Below are 22,192 nucleotides of genomic sequence, written 5' to 3'. Positions count from 1 at the left end.
TTTAGTCATCTACTAATCTGTTCTAGGTACTGGGATGCAGCAGTGAAATTTCCAGCTCTCTTGGAGCTTCATTTTCTTGGCAGGAGACATAATAACAAATAAAAAATGAATATATAATAGGTCCAGAGGTGACGAGTGCCTTGTTTCCAGAGTCTCTGGGTGCCAAGGACTAGTTCTTCTCCTTGGGTCCTCCTTTACCTACAGTAAGTGAATACAATGCCCTCTTGAACCCAATGTGACCTAATTCCAGAAACTGATTTTTTAAAACTTGCAATTACCATAAAATTAGAAGATGAATATTTTACATTAGTGTGATGTTTTAGAATTCAGTTAGTGTTTTAGAATCCATGTTCTCAGTTGACCACAATTCTAGGCAGCATATAAGGAGGTGGTTAAATGCTCCTATCTCAGCTGTCAAGCAGCCCAGGATCAAATCTTGATTTCCTGACTTACTAACCACGTGATCTTGAACAAGTTACTTAATCTCTCTAAGTCTCAATTTCTGTATAAGGTAATAGTGTCTGACTCATAAGGGTGCTTATCACAGTGCTCAGTAAATTTTTAGTACTTAATATTTACTAGTGATCAATTAACAATTGGATGGGTCAATCATGTGATATTATGCCCATTTCATAGATGAGGAAACTGAGGTCCAAAGTGGTTGAACAAATTGCTCAGACAGTAAGTTCTGTTGCCTCATGAACCTGGGTTCTCTGGCACCAGAACCAAGTCTCCACTAGAAAATTGTATCTATAAATGTATGATGTATTCGTTGAATAATTATTTATTGAGCATCTAAAATTGCCTGTCACTGTTCTTGGCGCTAGGGAATTTTAAAATATTCCCAATATGGCTGATCATCTTTGGGCAAGCCTGAAATTATAGCTATCTTGAGGTCAGTCCCAGTACTTTGTTTCATCTAGCATTGACTATGAATTGAATTTTGCAGATTTTACTGAAGTTTTTTTGGAGGATAGAGATGAACATTATATCACTTTAGATTGTAAACATCTTGAAGGCAAAGATCATGTTTTACCTACCAGTGTACAACCAGCACTTAGCACAGTGCCTGGCATATACTTATTGACTATCTGATAAATGAACATGTCATACAGCAAAACTTAATCTATCTTCCTCAGCAACTTCTTACCTGTCCCCATAATACCTTCCACAACAGCTCCTTCAAAATTGTTGATGAAATGGAGATGAATTGAACTGTGAAGAATCCTACCTCTCATGAATTTGATTTGCATTCTCCCAAGTATGCCTGGCTTCCAGATACAAGTAGTTTTCATCTGAAACCAAATATAGTGTTGTTTGGGTTATAAAAAATACATGTCAAAAAATTGAGTCAGGGAGCCAACAGTTGAATAAACAATAACAACAACAAAATGTATTCATGAAAAGATAAGGGATGATCTAAGACAGTGCATACTGAGCAGCTGATGAAGAGAACTGACGGTAAACATTATTGGAGCTCTGAGCAAGGAGAAAGGAAACAGGAGGATGGTAATGTATCAACCTGACTGAAGAGAATCTATTCTAGGTCTCTTTATTGACAAACTGTGAGGTATTGTGAGTTGGTTTTATTATTATAGCTCAGAGAGTTTCCTCTGCGTAGCAGCCTGTCAATAGCTTAAGGTTTTGGAGACATCTTTATGGGCTTAGGGTCTAATGGGTCCTAGGAACAGCCCACCTGCCATTTCTATGTAGAAAGAGGAGGTGGGGCCCAGGTAGCAAGGGCCTTGATTCCTCATTCCTGACTCTCCTAGCATTCAGTTTTGGGGACTAACCTCCAGCTGAGAAGAAAAACAGACCTTGTTCTTGACCTGTCCACCCTGATACCTCACTCTCTGGTTGAAAGAAAAGTATCCACTTTAAGTAACTCCTCTTTGACTTAACTGTCACAGTTCCCACTCCTTTTCCCTCATAACCTCACCCTCAGCCCCTATCCCCCACATAAAAGTAAATACCCCCTAAAATTTGACAATGCTTCATTCTCATCATTCTCAAGATTACTACCTTGCTTTTAACCCAATCCAACATTTGGGATGGAGAATATTTCCTTAGATTTCAGCTTCTCCTCCTCCTCTTCCTTCTTCTTCCTCTGCTTCTTCTCCTTTTTAAGTGCACAGATATTCCTTTAAATTACCACCGTGAGATTAAGAAAATAAGATATTTTGGTAAGAAAAATCAAGATTTGTGCCTGACATCTGACTTAACACAAAGTAGTCCTATCTGGGACAATATGTTAAACCCTTCAAAGCTAAAGGAAAATGAAATCAAGAAGTGTAGCTCTTAGAGAGACATCATGGTATGTTTCATTTTCCAACAAGCCAAGCTACAAGACACCCACTGGTGACACTTGGCTTTGGCCATCCAGATGCATTTATTTATTTCTGTGACAACATGAGCTTGGCAGAACATTGAGAACTGGTGGGTGAGAAAAGAAAATTTGGTCTTCCTGCTCACAGAAGAGATCCTAAGACATCCTTGCTAATACAGCATTGCAGAAAGGGCTTGCGTATGAATCAGCATACACATAAAAGTTAAGTGGGCTGATGAGGGTGGCAGAGTTTATGGGAATTTCTGATGAAGCAGCACCAAGAGTGCCTATCCGTTATTGTATGAGTGCAGTGCAGTCTATAATTTGACTTGTTTGGGTTTTTTTGTTATTATATGTTATGCTTCACTGAAGCTTGCTGCAAGCTCTCTTTTTCCTTTGCTATCAGAATTCCCCTGATTCATGAATGAGAATTGAGGCTTTGTGGCAAGAATGTTAAGTATTCCTTCAAACTACACAGACAGGGCTGAGAGACTGTTATGTTTTATTAGCATCTGATTCCAGGAATGGGATCCCAATTCTCCTAATTTCCTAGTCATAGATGCATTTTGGCGTTCACCACAGTCTAGTTGGATCCTCTCTGAAGTATCTAGGAACCAAATCAAAAGCAGTGTCAAGTAAAGATGAGTTGAGTATACAGATGGTCAGGTAAAACATGTCGTCAGGCTTCCAGAATCCTCCCCCTTCCTAGGCCCAGTACTGTCTGGACAGATTTAGCAAAGAAATAACCCAGGCCCCTGTATTTTATCTGACAATCCTATTAAGGCTTTTGGTAGCTCTATCTTAGTCCTCTGCCATCAGAGGGAAAAAAAAATCTGAGATTAGCCATCAAAACCTGGAGCAATATTTCTCAAAGTCTGGTCCCAGATAAACTGCATAAGAATAACCTGTGAAAAAAGCAGATTCCTGAGTTTCACCCTAGACTCACAGAATCCATAATTCCAGGTATGGGCCTGGGGATATGCATTTAAAAAAATCTCTGTAGATAATTCTGAGGCACATCAAAGCATAACTATTATTTATGACTTCTGTGTCTTTTCTCTTCTAGCAGTGCATACTTAAAGCCCTTTTATTTTTTTTTTGGCCACGCCCCACAGCACACAGGATCTTAGTTCTCTGACCAGGGATCAAACCCACATCCACTGCATTGGAAGCGCAGAGTCTTAGCCACTGGACTGCCAGGGAAGTCCCACTTAAAGCCTTTTTCTGCTTATGAAAAGTAGATAATGAAAGTACAGTATATGACATTAATGAGGACCTTAATAAATATTTATCCTTAATCCCTTCTTAAAGGAACTTTGGATTTCAGGAACAAGAAGGGGTATATACCCAAGGTCCTTTCCCAGTTCCCTGAAGAAAAGAAAGTCAGAGATTGCCTCCCTATAAACTAGGCCCTAATCCATCTACACGTGACCCTGTCCAGGCTGTTGGCAGTGGCTCCAGCAGAAACATGTTCAGAGTTGTTTGTGTGGGACAAACAGAATGGATCTTCAGTCAGTGTGCAGAGAAACCTGCAATTATTTACCCCTTCTCTAAACTACCTCCGTACTTCTTTCCGGTCTGGATCAAAGAGTTAACTTAAAAATCAAAATTTCCCCCCAACATTTCCTTCCCTCACTATTCCTAATTCTGATCTCTTCATTTTTCAGCGTTTTATCGGAAAGTTAGCCACCATTAATGAACAGATCATTGCATATTGAGAACCTCGTGTCAGTGAAAGCAGTAGAACCCTGCAGATTCAGGATTTGGGTTTAGAAAGACTACAAGCCCCAACATGCAATTTCACCATCCAAAGACTACCATTCCCAACATGCAATGCAGTCAGCGTTAGTAAAGGAAAGGAACTAGCTGGAAATTGCCAGCCTGGCTGGAAACTTTGCCTGCGTGCCACCCTCAGGCGAAGGAATGATGGGGAAAGCTCCCAGAAGATATTTTTTGCAGGAGCGGTCACTCCCTAAATCGAGGCAAGAAAAGGGAGGAGTCTGAGCCATGTCCCACCCCTTCTCCAGTAAACTTCTGCCGCTCCAGGTTTGGCGGCAGGAGTTCGAAGGACCTGGAGGAGCTGCACACCCCTGGCTTTCCTCATGGTTTCGGTGACCAGAGCCGTTTTTGGAGACCTGCCCTTGGGGGCAGGGACGGTGGAGAAGTTCCAGCTGCAGTCAGACCAGCTGAGAGTAGACATCATCTCCTGGGGCTGCACCATCACGGCCCTGGAGGTTAAAGACAGGCAGGGCAGAGCCTCAGACTTGGTGCTCGGCTTTGCTGAGTTGGAAGGTGGGTTGAATTCCTCCCCGGGCTGCGGACGGGCCCCAGTTCCACCTGGCACACTGCCCCACACAGCTTGCCCGCGATGCAGGGATGCAGGCGAAGTACGGAGCTTGTGACCATCAGGAGTACTTGGATCCGGCTAACTCGCTGTGTGCGATCCAGTGTTTGGAAAAAGACAAAATGAATAGAAAGTGCCGTAGGACTTGGCCTCTGGTTATACATTCAGACTTTGTCTTGAGGGTAAGATAAAACTCCAGCAACACTGGAGCGATCTTTGAACTGCCGGATCTTTGTAAGGGTGGGAGAGGAAAGTGCAGGCCAGAGGGGGTGTGGCTCCCTGCTCTTCCTCCTGCCCTTTCGGAAGAAGGAAAATGATCAAAGACGTGCGTCTTCTACTTCCTTTCTCCTTGATCAAATTATCTTTGAGGGCTGGTTGTTTCAGAAATGCTCCATAAGGTAAGCTTAGTGGGTGCAGAAGCTTATCCTCTTTGGTCTGTGATCACCCCCTGGCTGATCAATGTGCTGAAAGAATGAGGAAGACCAACTTACTATCGAGAAACGAGTCTCCTAATAGCTAGGGTGGACTTTGTTCTGTGGGAATCCGTAGACAATTAAGAACATGTATTAATTCCTGCATTCAAACACTGGTGATCCCCCTGTCTCATTCAATGAGACAGGTCCCCATCCTCATGCAGCTTGCAGTGCAGATGTGGAGATAGACCTTAGCCAAATAATTGCATAAATAAATAAGTCACACTGCAGTTTGATTGGGGCAAAAGAAAATGTACATAGTGCTTGCTATTTCTTGGCACACCCGAGTAGCTAGACAGAAAATGAGGTCGAAATAAAGTTAGCAAAGGGCAACTGCTTGAGAATTAATTCTCTCTGCTCAGTGGTAGGGGCATGGACAAAATCCGTTAAGAGGAGGCTTGAGATTTTCCTTTAGGTGTCTGTTTTTCTGTCTGTTTGGTTCTTTAGATATGTAACATAGCGCATTGTTGGAGGTCAAGAAACCTGAAAGTATTGGTTTTCCCTTAGGAGGATAAAACTGGCTCCTCATTTCCTTAGCAAAATGTATTATAAAAATATTTCTGAGGATCCTATTCCTTGTCCTCTGGTTGGTTGTCTTTAGCTCCTTTGGAGCCTCCACAGCTTGGCTCGGAGAAGGAGGTAGGTAACCTTCAGCAGAATTTCTTTGGTGATTTCAGCGAGTCTGTTACAGGAGACTCACTGGTAGGAAGGTGCAGGGGCTGGGGGCAATCAGCTCCACTTCCCCTTGGTCTCCATGCCCCCTTCTACTTCTGGGGGTGGTGTTCCTATCTTCTGTCGTCAGAGTCAGAAAGCAAGAGAGTTGACAAGTGACAAAAGAGGATTCTTTAGAATCACTTTTGCTGAGTCACCTCTCTCTGTTAGTAGCATAACCATTTGCTAGGCTGAACCAGAATCACAAAGAGATAACTTGACTGGTGCAGAATTGCCCAGTGGAGTCCAAGGAGAATTGGATAGATGACCTAGAATTTCTGAGCCAGTAAAGCACTGGACTTGATGAGCAGTGAACATCTGCTTTTATCACCCCATTTCCATCTCTTCTTTATCACCATTCAGGAGGTAACTACCCTCCTCCCACTCATACACACACTCACTTCTTACTAATTTTAGTTCTCATATAAGAGTCACATGGACCTTAAAGCACAAGGCATCTCTGTGGAATTCATATGAAACGTGTGCCATGATGATGTGGCACCTGGGAAGCACCAGTTTCTTAGCAGGCATAGAAGTGCCTATTTTGTGAGGGCAATAATGCAGTCGTCTCTGTGAGTCTATGAATCTTGTGGGAGTCTAGGTGGAAGAAAGTATTATCCCCAAATGTTCTTAAAAGGGAGAAAAAAAATAGACCCCCCCCCCTCAGATTACAATGATCTAGCTTGTATTGACTGTATTGTTCTCCATGTTATTAACATCTCTTGAGAAAGTTAAATAGCATTCTTTTATCAGGATGTGTCGCAGGCACCACAAAATGCCAGGTTGAATCAAAGCATCTGAAGTATTCTAGGTGCTGGGAATTCCCTGGTGGTCCAGTGATTAGGACTCCAAGTTTCCACTGCAGGGAGCACAGGTTCCATCCCTGGTCGTGGAACTAAGATCCAGCAAGCTGCGTAGTGTGGCCAAAAAAAAAAAAAAAAAAAAGTAAAGTATTCTAGGTGCTAGATCAAGATAGACATTTTCAATGCTATGCTATAATTTAGATAATTTAATTATTTATTTAAAAAGGAGAACAAGCTATTTTCAAAAGATAAAGAAGCATTTAGAATATCAAGTAAGGCCTTCTGATATGTTTAGCCATCTTCGAGGTTGAACTTCATATATGTCATTACAGGAAGCATAACTGCCTCAATCAGAATAGTGTGAAATGACTGTCTGCTACTATTTTGATCAATTCTGGTGTATTAAAACCCATGTTAAGAAATTGGCGACAGAGGATATCTCTAAGAAGGGACTCTGGGTAGTTGGGGTACAGAGACAGGAAGGAGGCTAGATTTTCACTGTAAAGTCTTTTAGAACATCTGAGTATGTAAGTATTATATAAACAAACTGAGGCAAATAATTTAAAGCAATAAGATGTGACAGAGTGAGTAAGGGGTTATCTTCACATTACCATGTTCCAAAAATGTTTTGAGCCAAGGTGAAGAGCTAAGCATGGATAATTCCATGAGACACGGTCCTTTTGTAATTGCCAGGTTAGATGTGAACTACCTCTAATTTCCCAGATAGATTTTATAAACGACTTGGCTGATGGCCATGACTGGAGGTCAGAATAGTTCAGATTCTCCCTAGGAAAATGAGATCTTTCTTCTGTAGAATTCTAAAGAGGTAAATCATATGATCTTTTAGTTATAGGCTAGAAAAATCAGTAATGCCTCCTGTGAGGTATTTTTTCTGCCATTTTTTGTATTAAAAATATTTTAAAATGTTTTTCATCTGCACGTCCAACCTGCAGTCATAAATTATGACTTATTTCAAAACCCATGATGAGGATATTTGCTTATAAGCCAGAGGTGTAAATAACCTACCCATGCAATCAATGCGATTCCTTCCCCTTCATCTTCCGCCCAGTCGCCACCAACACCCAGCAATTACCGCCATGAGAGCCATTATGGAAAGCTTAGAAAAAAATAAACTTAGTGCTCTTAGAAAACCTGAGTTTGTAAGAGGGGGTGGGGGGAAAAGAGACCAGTTTAGAGGTTGCAGTTTAATATTACAGATGCCCAAGAGTGTCCTTGTAGGAGCTTTGAGGATTCCTAGTTTAAAATCTCTGCTTTGTCCCTTAAAGCTGTGTGACCTTGGGCAAGTTAGTGTGACCTTGGGCAAGTTATTTAACCTCTCTAGATCTGTTTCCTCACTTGAACCAAATGGATTAAAATGCTATTGGCTGTGATCATGTCTGACTATAGTGAACAATTAATCATTTTAATCTCCTCTCCTTCCTTTGCCCCCAAATATCTTCCCTCTTACTCCTTGAACTTTTAAATTTCACTTTGTTAACTGTGCACAAAATGGCATGGAGATTCCTCTGGGACAACCAGCAGCCATCTAAAAATATATAATATATTTGGGATGCTTAAAGTGCTTGTCAATTAAACTAGTGTTTATTTTCCTTAGAAAGCCAAAAGAAAGTCACTCAGGTGTGGAGTTTTTGACTGAGAATTCTGAGTGATTTTATTTGAGATTTGGGGCACTCATGCTAAAGTTTGGGCTGTCTGAGGTGGGTGTCATAGCTGAGATCCTTGGGATATTTGAGGAGTGGACAGGGCCATACCCCATGGTTAAGCATTTATTAATATATTCTGGCCAGTCCCTTGCCCAGAAAAAGGGACAAACTTTTTCTCTCCCCTTTATCCTGCATCAGCAACTGACTTCACTGAATCAGCATTCATGGCTTGACCTTTGCCCTTTTTCATGGAAAACAGTATTTTTTGCATTTCAAAAACAAGCTTTTTAGTCCTAATCAGAACTTGGGCACTGTCACGTTTTGTAATTCTGATTTGATTTAAAAGCTTAGTAACATGTGAAAATAGTATAAAATCCATGTGTTCTGAAGAGTTTCTCAGAGACAGTTGAGAGCAGTGGTTTCTGCTGTCCTTCTGGTTTAATCCTTAAAAACTCTTCATCTAAACCAAGGGCTTCTTACCTCCATGGGCTTATTAATTGTTGCCAGAAAGTGGTCCCTTCTTAGGGAATTCTTGCAAGCCCTTGAGGCAGCAACCTTGCTGTTGAATTCGTCCTTGTCTCTGATGCCAAGCATGGGGCTGGCAGAGAGTAGGTGCTTGGTGTATGTTTGTTGAATGGATCAATGTAGGAGTCAAAAAGAGATATAGCCAAACAATTTTTGAACAAAAATTCTGCTTTTCTTCACATTTTTGAGCTCCCGATTAGCAAATGAAATTATATGTCATCAGGGAAATGCAAATGAAAACAACATTGAGACCTATTATTATTTTTATTTATTTATTTATTTTTGGCCATGCTGCGCGGCTTGTGGGATCCTAGTTCCCTGACCAGGGATGGAACAACACGCACCATTAGCAGGAAAAGCGTGGAGTCCTAACCTCTGGACCACCAGGGAAGTCCTAGAGACTCCTTTTTGTTACTCAGTGTAAGGGGTTCTAAAGCTACAGCTTCAGAGAAGAAGGTGGGGAGAGAGGTGGAAGCTGTTGGAGAATCAGCCTGGCCTGTGCTGAGAGATGGTGGTAAAAGGTCAATTAACCAGAAAGCCTTGTGCTCTCCAAATAACGTGATGCTTAAGAACATGTACTCAGGGCTTCCCTGGTGGTGCAGTGGTTGAGAATCCGCCTGCCGATGCAGGGGACACAGGTTCGTGCCCCGGTCTGAGAGGATCTCACATGCCGCGGAGTGGCTGGGCCCGTGAGCCATGGCCGCTGAGCCCGTGCGTCTGGAGCCTGTGCTCCGCAAAGGGAGAGGCCACAACAGTGAGAGGCCCGCATACCACAAAAAAAAAGAACATGTACTCAGGAGCCAGACTGCCTGGGTTCAAACCCTGATTCTGCCACTAATTAGCTGTGTGTTTTGGGCCAAGTTACTTAACCTTCTGTGGTCAATTTCCATGCCTGTAAAATGAGAGTAATAATACTGCCTACCTTATAGCAGTATTCTGAGGATGAAATGATTTTAATGTAGAGCACTTAGAAAGTGGCTGAGACTTAGGAAGCGGTCAATAACTGTTAGCTCTTGTGAGAGTCTGTGGGCAGGACCCTGAGGACCTGCAGATTGGCAAGGAAGTGAACCAGGGAAGACCTGGAAGAGAGTGATTAATGTTTCACTTATGCCCAACCAGTTGAGTAATGGGAACGTGTGACCTATAACTGGCCCAGTAGGTTCAGGGCCCATATCCTGAGAGCCCCTCCAGCCATGGTAAAAAGGGTTCATGCACTTGAATCACATACTCTTCTGACCCACAGTAGGTGTGATGGATACAGAGTACCACATGAAGGGGGGATGGAGTTCCAGGGACAACTGAGTGAAAAATAGAGCAGAAAGTAATCTTAGCAATAATACAAAAAAAATGAACTACCTCCAAACCTTAATCTCTGCCATGATGATCTAAACTAAAAGATTATAGAGGATCTTAAAGACAAGGAAGTTATTGTAACATGCCCACGCATACCGTTGTAAGTACAGACACTGGCTACGCTACTTTTTATGTCCCCTCCCCGCCCCCCGCCCAGAAAAGCCCAACAACAGTTTATGCTCATCAGCATGCCATATAGCCATCAAAAGGGATATGGTAGATGGATATGGAGTCACATGGAATGATCTTAAGACATTTGCTAAATGAAAAGTTGCAAAACAATATGTGTAGTTTGTCTCTTTATGTAGAATATGTGTGTGTTTGTGTATTTGTTTGTGCTTATATGTAGTTAATTTAAAAAACAAAAGCAAGCAATTGGAAGTGTATATCCCAGACTGTTAGCAGTGATTATCAGTGGGTAGGAGAGGAGTTGAGAAGTGAAGGATGGTTTTCATGTTTTACTCTTTATTAAGCTTGCCAGATTTAACAAATAAAAATGTAGGCCACCCACCTAAATTTGAGTTTCAGATAAACAATAAATATGTTTTATGTGAATGTCCCATGTATTCTAATAATATGGACATACTTACACTAAAAAGTTATTCACTGTTTATCTGAAATTCAGATTTAACAGGTGTCCTGTGTTTCCTCCAGCAAGGCTACTCTATATACTTGGGTATTTAATGCTCATTAAAGGAAATTTTCAGGTGCTAATTGTATGATTTTTTAAAAAGAAAAAGAAGCATAAGATAGTTTCTTTTCAAGACTACACAAGAATATAATTTTTAGTTAAGAAAATTGGCCTAGAAGCAAATTACAGAGCAGCATGTATATGAAGACCTCAGTTTTATAAGAAGAAAAGCATATGCACACATATACTAAAAGATGGAAAGGTATACATACATAGATATACATAGGAATACTAACAGTTCTCTCTAGTGTTGAGATCAGGATGATTTAAGTTTCTTCTTTGTGCTTTAGAAAGCTCTTTTAAAATGTTTGGAAAGAACATGAATTGCTTTTGGAAAGGGAAAAGGTCATGTGTAAAGAACACCATCTTTCCTTGCTTCCCTGTGGACGCGGATATGCCCAAGTTGCAGCTGCCCTCAGGAGGAAGTGGTGGGCAGCACTGTAAGCCTTGTCTTTGGTTTAAAGGTATAAAAAACTCCGTCATCCCATACCCTTGCAGGGTACCTCCAAAAGCAGCCCTACTTTGGAGCAGTGATTGGCAGGGTGGCCAACCGAATTGCCAGAGGAACATTCACGTTGGACGGGAAGGAATATCATCTGGCCATTAACAATGGGCCCAACAGCCTGCATGGAGGAGTCAGAGGGTTTGATAAGGTGAGTTGGGGGCATTGGACAGAGTCCTCACCTGGCACACTTCACTGAGTACCTTCAAGCATACCTTCTATTTGCCAGGCACAATCCTAGGCCCTAGAGCAAATGCATGGTAAGGTGATACAGGAAAGAGGCTGCTCCCATGGTTTGGGGCAGCAGATGTGCCCGCTGTGTTCCAGGAGCCACCCTTCACTAGCTCATCTGACTCTAATAGGCAGGAGAGCCCTGAGTGAAAGGAAGACAGCCCTTAGGAAAGACAGGGAGCACGTTTCTCACAGTTTTGGCATCAGAGCTGGTTGACCTTAGGCACAACAGAAAAGTGGATTAAAAATAATACCCGCCACTTCTTGCACACGGCATTTGCATATGTCATCTCCCACCCTCACTAGAACCCTGTACTGTCACCAAATGAGAAATCTGAGGCCCTGAAAGGCCACACAGCTCCTAAGTTGGGCTGCCTGACCCAAAGCCCTCATTCCTATACTACAACTGCTGGTGTCCGCCACAGCTGCTGTGGGTGCCCCCAACCCAACACACCCCGTGTATCTGTCTGAGAGCCCCCTCCCTATGCATTGTGGTGCCACATCCAGGCTGCCCTTCCCGTGAAGTGCCTCACGCCTCAAAATGACCTCGATTCTCCCCGGTTCCCCCTTTCCATGTTAAAACTCCCATTCCCTAAGTGAATCCCTGGAAAACCAGGTTAGGAAAACAAATTGATCAGACAGCTTCTCCCTGAGGTAGGAATGCATGCCCTCCTGTTTCCTAGCTGCGTGGGAGCCTGCAGGTGAACCCCAGTGATTCTGTTACTAGTCTAATTTCAGAGAGGTAATTTTGGTAGTTAGCTTTCTTTTAAATTATACCACCCAGGTTACTTCCTAGAGAAAAGCCAGAGAAGACAGGAACATGTATGGCAGTTAAGAATCACAGTTTTTTCTTTTCTACCTCTTACCACCACCCATGCTGTTGAAGGAAGTTGGTCGCTCTCTGTTTCCCCTGTCCTACCAGCTTCCTGTCTGTAGTTCAGAGCCAGACTGTCCCATCACTTCCCCTTTCCTCCATGACGGAACTCCTCACGCCAGGGAGACCCGAAGGCAGAGGGTATCCTGTGTCCTGGCAATATCAGGGCAGAGGGTCTCTGGAATATGCCAGGTCCATGGGCAAACCCCAACCAGAGGAAGTTAGGCCCAGCTCTGTGTGGCCAGGGATCTTCGGGGGGAGCCTCAGCACCTTGTTCTAGCTTGTTCCTGCTCTCACTCTGTTCCACATGGAATTTTCTGTGGTGTTGCATAATGGGTATGCCCCTGTATGAACAAACGCAGAAGGATAGTATTCATGTCCTTCTATGCAGTGTGTCAACTGAGCCCCTTCTATGAACCAGGGAGATGGGGATCCCTGAGACTCCAGTATAGTGAGGGACTCTTACATAACTGTTGCAGGCAACAAGCCCCATAATACAGATGCCAGTTGTGTGCTACAGGAACTGGGTATGGACAAATTAATGGCAACTAGGGAGGTCGCATTTGAACTGTTCTTGAAGAAACGATAGTATGTCATTTAATAAGTGGATATTGGAGAGTGGCTGTGCAACAGCCCACAGAGGGGTGGGGAAAGACTTGGAATGTAATCTTGGAGCCACTGAAAGTTTTAGGCCACTAGGTTTTCATGTAGCAACATGAGCAGTATCACATAGACTTTGTTTTAAGTTGCATTTGGTTTCAACAATTACTGAATAATTGTTGGTTTGCAGGTAAGTGTTTTTCTATTTATACCAACACGTTTTTTTAAAGATGAAATTTGAATAACTTGACAGGATTAGAAACGGTGTAAGTAGGCCTAGAGGTACAAATGCGGAAATTTTCAGGAAATTTGGAAACCATAGGGTCAGGGAAATCCTCCCGTGAATAGGAATTATACTTTCCACTTTATCTGATAATATTGCTTTACACAAAAATCTTTCCATTGTGTCCTTTCTCTAAAGGAAAAAAACTAGGTAGCAAGTTAAGACGATTTTATTTCAAATATTTTATTCCTAAAATTTTCCGTTTGGGGGATTCCTTTTTCTTTTTTAAATCACACGTATACCAGGCAACATTTCCAGGAGATAATTAGGGTGTAAAATTAATTTTTTACTAAGGTCAGCGAATTTCTTTCAAATACCAGCTGCTTTCACTGTAGGTGAAGGCAGAGACCTCCATTCCCACTGGGCTTCTCTTCCTGGTAAATGCAGTGTCAGTGAGAGAGATCCAGGCCATGCCAGGAGTGGGTGGGCAGAGCCTGGGCTCGTGGGCCGTTCCTCTGACCCACAGAAGTTATTATCTTCCAACTCTATTTGCTATGACAGTGTTTGGCCTCAACTCTGCTGTTGGAAACGAAGATTGGAACAAAACATTGACTGAAAGTAAGATGTGGAATAGTGTAGACTGTCAAGCTAAGTTTGAATCCTAGCTCTCACGAATTACACGTATGCCTTTAAACAAAATATTTCTCCCCTTTAAACAATTGCATGAATTATGAAAGGGTTCTACTCCATCCCCTGGAATGTGGGAGGTGGAGGTGGGCAAGTTAACTGCCCTGAACTCAATTTGCTCATCTATAAAATGAGGGTAAATAGTATTAGTTGGAGCCATGTGAAATTGCCAGTGCTCAACTGTTTTGACCTATAAAGATGGTAATTTCGGTTGGTTCAACTAAATCCTTACCTTATAAAATGGTTTATGTAAAGCACCAGGTCAGTGGCTGTCTGGTGAGCACCCAACAAATGGAGGTCTCATGTCTGCAAAGGGCCCCTTTCCTAGTGACCCCAGAGCTCCCCAAAGGGACTGGGGTGTCTCAGGCTACCTTGTCCTCTGATGGTGTAGAATAAGGAAGCAGGCTCAGGATTAGACTACTTGATTCAAATCCACTGTCTTATTAGCAGTGTGGCCTGGGACAAGCAGTTTATCCTTTCTGAGCGTCCATTATCTCATCTTTAAATGAGGATAACGGCACCTACTTTACGTCAGCCCTGAGACACACAGTGTCTGCGAAGTTTCTAGCAAAGAGCCTAGGCTCATAATGGGCCCTCGATAAGGCATATAAGATTACATATACATTTCAGGTGTACAACATAGTGATTCACAATTTTTAAAGATTATATCCCATTTAAATTTATTATAAAATATTGGTTATATTCCCCATGCTGTACAATACATCCTTGTAGCTTATTTATTTTATACATAGTAGTTTGTACCTTTAATCCCCTACCCCTATGGTAACCCCATTGGTAACCACGACTTTGTTCCCTGTATCTGTGAGTCTGTTTCTGTTTTGTTATATTCACAAGTTGTCTTTAAATATTGGAATGTGGCATTTAGCTTGGGATTGGAGTGACAAAACAGCTTCAACAACACTTTCTTCCAGGTCCTCTGGAGCCCTCAGGTGCTGTCAAATGGAGTCGAGTTCTCACGGGTCAGTCCAGATGGTGAGGAAGGCTACCCTGGAGAGTTAAAAGTCTGGGTGACCTACACACTGGATGGCGGGGAGCTCGTGATCAACTACCGAGCGCAGGCCAGTCAGACCACTCCGGTCAATCTGACCAACCATTCTTACTTCAACCTGGCAGGCCAGGTAGGTGAACTTGCCTTTGATCCCCTGCTGTAGTGTGAAGTGTCACTTGCCTCTTCTCTCCTGCATTGTGCTTTGTGGAGTGACCTGGGGGAGTGACTGGAGAGACTAACCCAGTATGGAATTACCCTGGCGACGGGGTCGCCCCTGGGATGAGGAGAAGTGCCCAGCAGAGCATCTGACTCATAGTAGGTGGTCCACAGATGGACGTTATAGGGAAATGAGTACATTGAGTACCTTGTGCTGCCCCCCACACTCAGACAGGTAACAAGCTGTTTCAAGAACTCCCTGTCATCTAATTGTAACAAGCGCTTACATTTGCTTCCCCAGTTTCACTCCTACCAGCCCGTCCCCCCACGAAAATTACTTCCAATTAAGGCATTTTCCGTCACTGGATCCTTGAAGATGTGCGTAGCCCAGCTCCTTTAGATAAATGCTGCCAGTGTTTGTGTGCTCCCGCTGTACGGCCCACCCTAGGAGTGGTGTGGAGACACTGGCAGCCCCCCTTTTAGGTAATTCCCTCCAAACTACCTCCTTCCCTCCTAATGATAATAGTTTAGCTTGCTGAGGAGGCTATTACATGAGACAGAATAAAAGGCTTAGCTAAAATCTGTAGATTCTATCTATGACTTTCTCTTCATCTAAGAAGCTCATCATTGTATACCAGACTTGAATCGCTTTGGCATGATTTCCTACCACAAGATGATGTTCACAGCCAGCTAGTAATATCTTGCATTTTTACACTTTTTAGGAGTTTGTTGATGACATGCTGATTTTTTTTCTAGAATCTTTTCAAATAGCATGAGTTAATTGGTCCTTACATAATTTGAAAATAAGAAAGACGGTTCTTCACTTGCTTGTTCCTTATCTTCAGGAACTTCCACCATCCTTCTTGAGATCTTAAAGACAAACCGAAAAATACACATGCACAAGCCATAAGAGAGACTCTGCAACCATGAGCATCAAGACCCCACTTTTTAAAATAAGTTCAGAAAGAAACTTGACAGAAATAGAACAAAATATTAATGGTTTTATGTGGGTAGTAGATCATGGTGATTTTTCACTATTTTCCACATTTTTGTAACTAAGGGGGTGATCTAAAGGAATAGATTCAGAAATAGAAAAAGAAATTAGGCGTGAAGTATTACTCTGCCAATGTGTTCCAATGAAGGACGCAAAATGGGAATGTAAGGTTCACTAAGGCTCTTTCTGCTTACGTGAGAGGAGGACCCTCCTGACCAGAATTTTCTACCTTTCCAATCCTACAAGGACTTGGAGTGACTCCTAAAAATTTCTAAATTTTTTTCCAGAGGCTGAATAGTTTCCCAGATCACAGACCCCACACAGAAGGGCGGTCAGGGTCAACTCCCTTCTGTGTGCTATCTTAGTAAGCACAGCTCACATCCACAGCTTCTAGCTTCAGGGATGAGGTGGGTGAGGGCCACCAGCCTTTTGGAGCATCAGGTTAGGGTTGGTAGGCAGTTACCCGGCCTGGGGTCAAGGGGTCTCTCTGCATTTTCAGAACATCTCTTGCCCTACCCGGAAAAGCGTTACTGTGTGTCTTAAACCCTCCCCAGGTAAATAGCTCGAAACTTGATACTTACAATAGTCAACTCATCTTATATATTTTCCTTTTGTTTGTTTTTTAAATTTAATAAGCAGTATTGTTGCCCTACTTGGGGGGTCAAACTTTGACTCATCACTTCTAAGTTTGAGTGTTGGAGGACTAGGGGGAGGAGAGCACTGTGTTTTTCAAAGAATGGAAAAGGTATGTAGGTTGCAGGTTGGTTGGTTTTTTTTGGGGGGGGGGCTTTTCTTTTCTTATCTAACACAAAACTGAGAGAACTTTTTTTTTTAACTGAAACTTTATCTAAAGAGCTATGAAAGCAGGCCTGGGGCAATTTGAGATGAAAAGCAATAGTTCTGGTTTTGGTATGACTGTGTAGATATGTCATCAAGGACCCAAATTCTTCCGTCATTCCATTATGCTTCTTCAGTGCTATGGTTTTTGTCTTCCAGCTTATCCCCTCATGGTCACAAGGTAGTTGCCACAGCTCCATGAATCACCTCTTCATATAGTCACATCTAGAGATTAAAAAAAGGAACTATTCTTTTTTTCATACCTACCTCTAATGTTTCTTTTTTTTTAAGATATTGGGGGTAGGAGTTTATTAATTAATTAATTTATTTTTGCTGTGTTGGGTCTTCTGTGCAAGGGCTTTCTCTAGTTGTGGCAAGCGGGGGCCACTCTTCATCGCGGTGCGCAGGCCTCTCACTATCGCAGCCTCTCTTGTTGCGGAGCACAGGCTCCAGACGCGCAGGCTCAGTAGTTGTGGCTCATGGGCCTAGTTGCTCCGTGGCGTGTGGGATCCTCCCAGACTAGGGCTCGAACCCGTGTCCCCTGCATTAGCAGGCAGATTCTCAACCGCTGCGCCACCAGGGAAGGCCCCTAATGTTCCATTTTTAAGAACAAGCAAAACTTTTTCTAGAAGCTCCTCAGCAGACTTTCCTCACATTTTGTTGGCCAGAAGTGTGTCTTATACTCTGCTTAACCCAATCACCAGCAAGGGAATTAGACTACCATGGTTGGCTTAGACAAATCAAAGTTTGCTCTCTGGGGCCTGGGTGGGGGTCCTTTCCCTAAACATATCCTCACATAGGATAAATCCAAAAGTCAGTGTTCTGCCAGGGGAAAGGGAGGGTGCTGATAATGGAGTTGAGATAGCTTTTGGGTAGTAACCAAGAGTGTCTGTTATATCCTGCTAGAGGTGATAAGAGCTGAAGTAAGGAAGTGGTAGTGGCAATGCACAAGAAGGTCTTTAAAGCCCCATCCAAGCCGCAGTGAGCTCTGTAAATGATTAATGTTACAAATAGTAGCAGCCAAAGTTAACCAAAGTAAACACTGAACTCAGAGATGGGCCTCAGTTCTGTTTGTGAATCAGCATTCCTTGCCAAGTTTTCATCAGCCTGAAAAGGAAAAGCATCCAACAGTAATATTCCACCAGAGTAGACATTGCATTATTCCAGGTCAGAAGAGTCATAAAATGAAAAGCATGCTTCCTTTGCTGAAGGAATGTTACTGCTGTTTAATGACCCAACAATTCAGAGAGTGGATGCCTAGTCAGTGTTCCTTTCCTTCTCCTCCCAGGCGTCTTCCCAACATCCTGGACTCAATTTAGTGATGTGTGATTTTCACACTGAATCATTTTCTTCCTGCCCTAGTGCTGAAAAACAAACAGAACAAGGAAATTCCTAAGAAGCTCTATTCATAATAATAAAAAAAAAAAAACTCAAAACAACCCAAAAGTCTATCAATAGGAGAACAGATAAGTTGTGATATATTTATACAGTGGAATACTACTCAACCTTGAACTGAGCATTGAACAATTAGAGCCAAAGAAAGAGTCCCAAATTCTCATTCCCTTACGGCTGCTGCCCTCAGTCCCAGGGGCCTCTTTGGTACGGGCAGTAGCCTGAGGCATGAGGGGACAGTAGGGAGAGCCACACAGGAGAGAGACCCCTCTAGGCTGGAACAGCTCTAGGCAGGGGTGCAGGCCACTCCCATTTTGGACATGCCTTCCCAGGTCAGATCACGGACCAGACACGTGGCTAAGATAATGTGGGCAGAAGCCTCTCCCCCAGCCTTGCCTCCCACCCAACTCCTACCCTTGACCGCTGGGACAGTACCAGAGAATCACAGTTCGTTAGAAACAGAGCCTCCTGGTAGTGTAAATAAACCAATGTCTGTCATGTTCAGACATCGATTCTCACAGCCTCTGAAATCTTGGCCTTTGTCCTCTGGACGACTCCCTTTGATTGTGTGGCTGAGGCCTTCTGACAGTAGAATATGTTTTCCGTTAACCCAGAGCACTCTTCCTCTCTCTGCTCACTTCTCAGGAACCCCTCAGAGCCTTCAATTTAGCTGAGCTCGGGCTTTCTCAACCTCGGCACTGTTGACATTTGGGGCCAGGTGACTCCTTGTTGCCGGGGTGCGGAGGCTGTCCTGAGCATGGTAGGCTGTTTGGCAGAATCCCTGGCCTCTTCACACAACTGCTTCCCCAGTAGCATTACCACCCCCAGCTGTGACAATCAAAAATGTCTCGAGACCCCTGTGGGGCAAAATCATCCCTAGCTGAAAACTACTGGTTTCGTTTATTTTTTGTTTGTTTGTTTTGTGTGTGTGTGTGTGTGTGTGTGTGTGTGTGTGTGTGTGTGTGTGTGTGTGTGTGGTACGCGGGCCTCTCATTGCCGTGGCCTCTCCCGTTGCAGAGCACAGGCTCCGGACGCGCAGGCTCAGCGGCCATGGCTCACGGGCCCAGCCGCTCCGTGGCATGTGGGATCTTCCCGGACCAGGGCATGAACCCGTGTCCCCTGTGTCGGCATGTGGACTCTCAACCACTGCGCCACCAGGGAAGCCCTGGTTTCGTTTATTTTTGAGCATTCACTCAGCAAAAGCCCTCACTTGGTTTCCTTTCCACATCTTTTGCTGTGAAGCTTTAAAATACTGCTATTAAAATGTAATCCGGGTTTCTCTGGTGGTGCAGTGTTTGAGAGTCCGCCTGCCGATTCAGGGAACACGGGATCGTGTCCTGGTCCGGGAAGATCCCACATGCCGCGGAGTGGCTAGGCCCGTGAGCCATGGCCGCTGAGCCTGCGTGTCCAGAGCCTGTGCTCCGCAACGGGAGAGGTCCGCGTACTGCAATAACTAACTAACTAACTAAATAAATAAATAAAATGTAATCTTTTTTATTAGAAACATGTATGTGCATTTTCCAGTTTGCAAGCAACACAACACATCCTTACTGAACTGTTCTCCAAGAACCCTGCCCAGAATGGGGACATCAGCCCGATTTTATACTGAAGGAAATAAGTCCAGAACTAGACCCCGGGCCTTTCTGACCACTGACCAGTGCTTCATGGACCAGCCTTTGACTCCGCCAGGAGGGCAGGCTGCATCTTTACGGGGGAGATGGGACCCCAGTTCTGACTTCCAGGCTTCTGCCATGGAGCAGGGAGTGGGTCCTCTGAGTGGGAACTAGGCCAGAGGAGGGGTGACATGGCCCACCCCTAGTGAACCTAGAGGTGATGCTTTGGCTGTCCAGCACCTGTGTGTTACAGGTCACTGACACTTGATCTTTTGTTGGCCTGGCATGTGAGGACAGTAGAAGAAAACCCTCTGCTAATAAGTCAAAATCCAAAAGGCTTTCAAACCACTGTTGTTTCTCTGACTTTTCACTTTCATAATTCCACTCAGAAAAGAACATGCATGCTGGGGTCACACTCGAAAGTTTCTTCCAAATGTATCGGCTGCTATTTTTGAGCCCCTATCTACCTAACTTAAATGAACAAATTAATCATCATCATAGGTCAAATGGGATTTCTAAAGTTTTCGTCAATACTTGAAAACATTTCTGCAAGAGAAGTTATAAAGCAAATATATAAAATAAGACTGAGCAGTAAACCTTCTTTTCTTTCTCTACTTTTTCTCTCCCAGGGTTCCCCGAATATATATGACCATGAAGTCACTATAGAAGCTGATGCTTTTTTGCCTGTGGATGAAACCCTGATTCCTACAGGTTGGTGAATTTAAACCTTTTATGGGAATGCAGAGCTGGGGTGCAATGTGAGAAACATTAAAACTTTATTTCTCTAAGTCTATTTCCCTTGTTGGCCTGACACAATGCCCATAATTACCACGATTAGTCATTTATTTTGGTTATGGTTGGGTGACCATATACTTAAAACACCCAAACCAGGACACTCTTGAGAGGGAAAGGGGATGCTATTAATAATTTTGCCAGGGCAACAGGCATAAACTGAGATAATCCCCCCAAACTGGGTCAGATGGTCATCCTAGTTGAGCCATAGACTCCAGAAGTTCTCCATTAAAATGTAAATCTGTTACTCCTTAGCATCTTAGCAGAGATAAATTTACCTAAGCATTATCTCACAAATGAAGGACACTGATAGTACATGTCATGGTTTTTGACAGAAAAGGAAAAGGTTGGATGGGTTGTACCCCGAGGAGGACAAATACAGATACATCACCTCCGAGACACAGTTAGCGGGATGGGGTGGAAGGAGGAGTTCTGCGTAACAAAAGGGAAGGCGAGGTGTTGGCAGAGTCAAGTTTCATGTGTGTGTGTGTGTGTGTGTGTGTGTGTGTCCTAGGTTTACGGGATTGAGACCATTTTGGTTATTGTTTATTTGGGATCAAAAGTACCTTGGTTCTATAGGCAAATCCATAGAGATAGAGAGTAGATTGGTGAGTTGCCAGGTGCTGGGGACAGAGGAGAATGGGGAGTGACAATGGGTACTAGATTTCTTTATGGGGTGAAAGATTCTGGAATCAGACCGTGGTGATGGTTGCACAACCTTGTAAATATACTAAACATTGATGAATTGTGCACTTTAAAAAGGTATGTGAATTATATCTCAATTTAAAAAAGGAAAGAAAGAACCTTGGTTCATGTGTTATCTCCAGGATTGAGGGGTATAGTTTTGTACTAGACTGTACGTGTACCCCCATCTGGCTCCAGGGGACAGATAGATGACAACAAGATGAACAGCAGGGGTGCTGTTATTTGTGGCAGTTTATAGAAATTAACTTGTAATAATTATCCCCAAAGCAGTAGATACATATTCTTACTGGGATTTTGTTAAAATCAGAGATCAGCTGAATGTAGAAGGCATCGTCAAAGAAAACTAAAGTAAACAAAAGTAGAGGATGAAGGGAAGGAAGAACAGAAATCTAGAAAGACACAAACACTTTCTGTGTCAGTTCCCCTTCTGGAGGAAGGGCCACCTTCCTGCTGCCCTTGCCTGATCTAGGTCTCTTGCCTGTGTCTGACAGTGACTTGACTTCTCGGATGTGTTACCTCATAGCTCCTTTATCAGATGGCTTACGTCCTGTGGTCTGTTCTCTCAGGCTTCTGTTTAGGGCGCCAGCCCTTCAGAAGCCCGTTGCTATGGTAGCTACATGAGAAAGGTCAGGAAGACCTGTCCCTTCTGTTCCTACCCTGTGTAAGGGTACTAGTACCTTAGTTGTC

The 22,192-nt window shown here is 43.4% G+C and overlaps 1 protein-coding gene across 5 annotated transcripts in view; it reads left to right on the top strand.

The window, feature by feature from the left end:
• Positions 1–22,192, top strand: part of GALM (galactose mutarotase) — an 89,442-nt gene that overhangs the window by 33,565 nt on the left and 33,685 nt on the right. For 3 of the 5 annotated variants that reach the window (XM_059078836.2, XM_067007767.1, XM_067007766.1), the window contains 3 exons: positions 11,389–11,543; positions 14,940–15,146; positions 20,638–20,719. In XM_059078836.2, coding sequence (XP_058934819.1) covers positions 11,389–11,543; positions 14,940–15,146; positions 20,638–20,719 — 444 coding nt within the window. Of the gene's footprint in view, positions 1–4,142; positions 4,619–11,388; positions 11,544–14,939; positions 15,147–20,637; positions 20,720–22,192 lie in introns of those variants that run through there. The other 2 variants (XM_059078834.2, XM_059078835.2) reach the window with 2 other exon arrangements.

The sequence above is a fragment of the Kogia breviceps genome, chromosome 11 (assembly GCF_026419965.1).
Source record: "Kogia breviceps isolate mKogBre1 chromosome 11, mKogBre1 haplotype 1, whole genome shotgun sequence".
NCBI classification, from domain to species: Eukaryota; Metazoa; Chordata; class Mammalia; order Artiodactyla; family Physeteridae; genus Kogia; species Kogia breviceps.
Note: the sequence above shows the minus strand (reverse complement) of the source record. Positions and strands in the feature narration are given on the sequence as shown.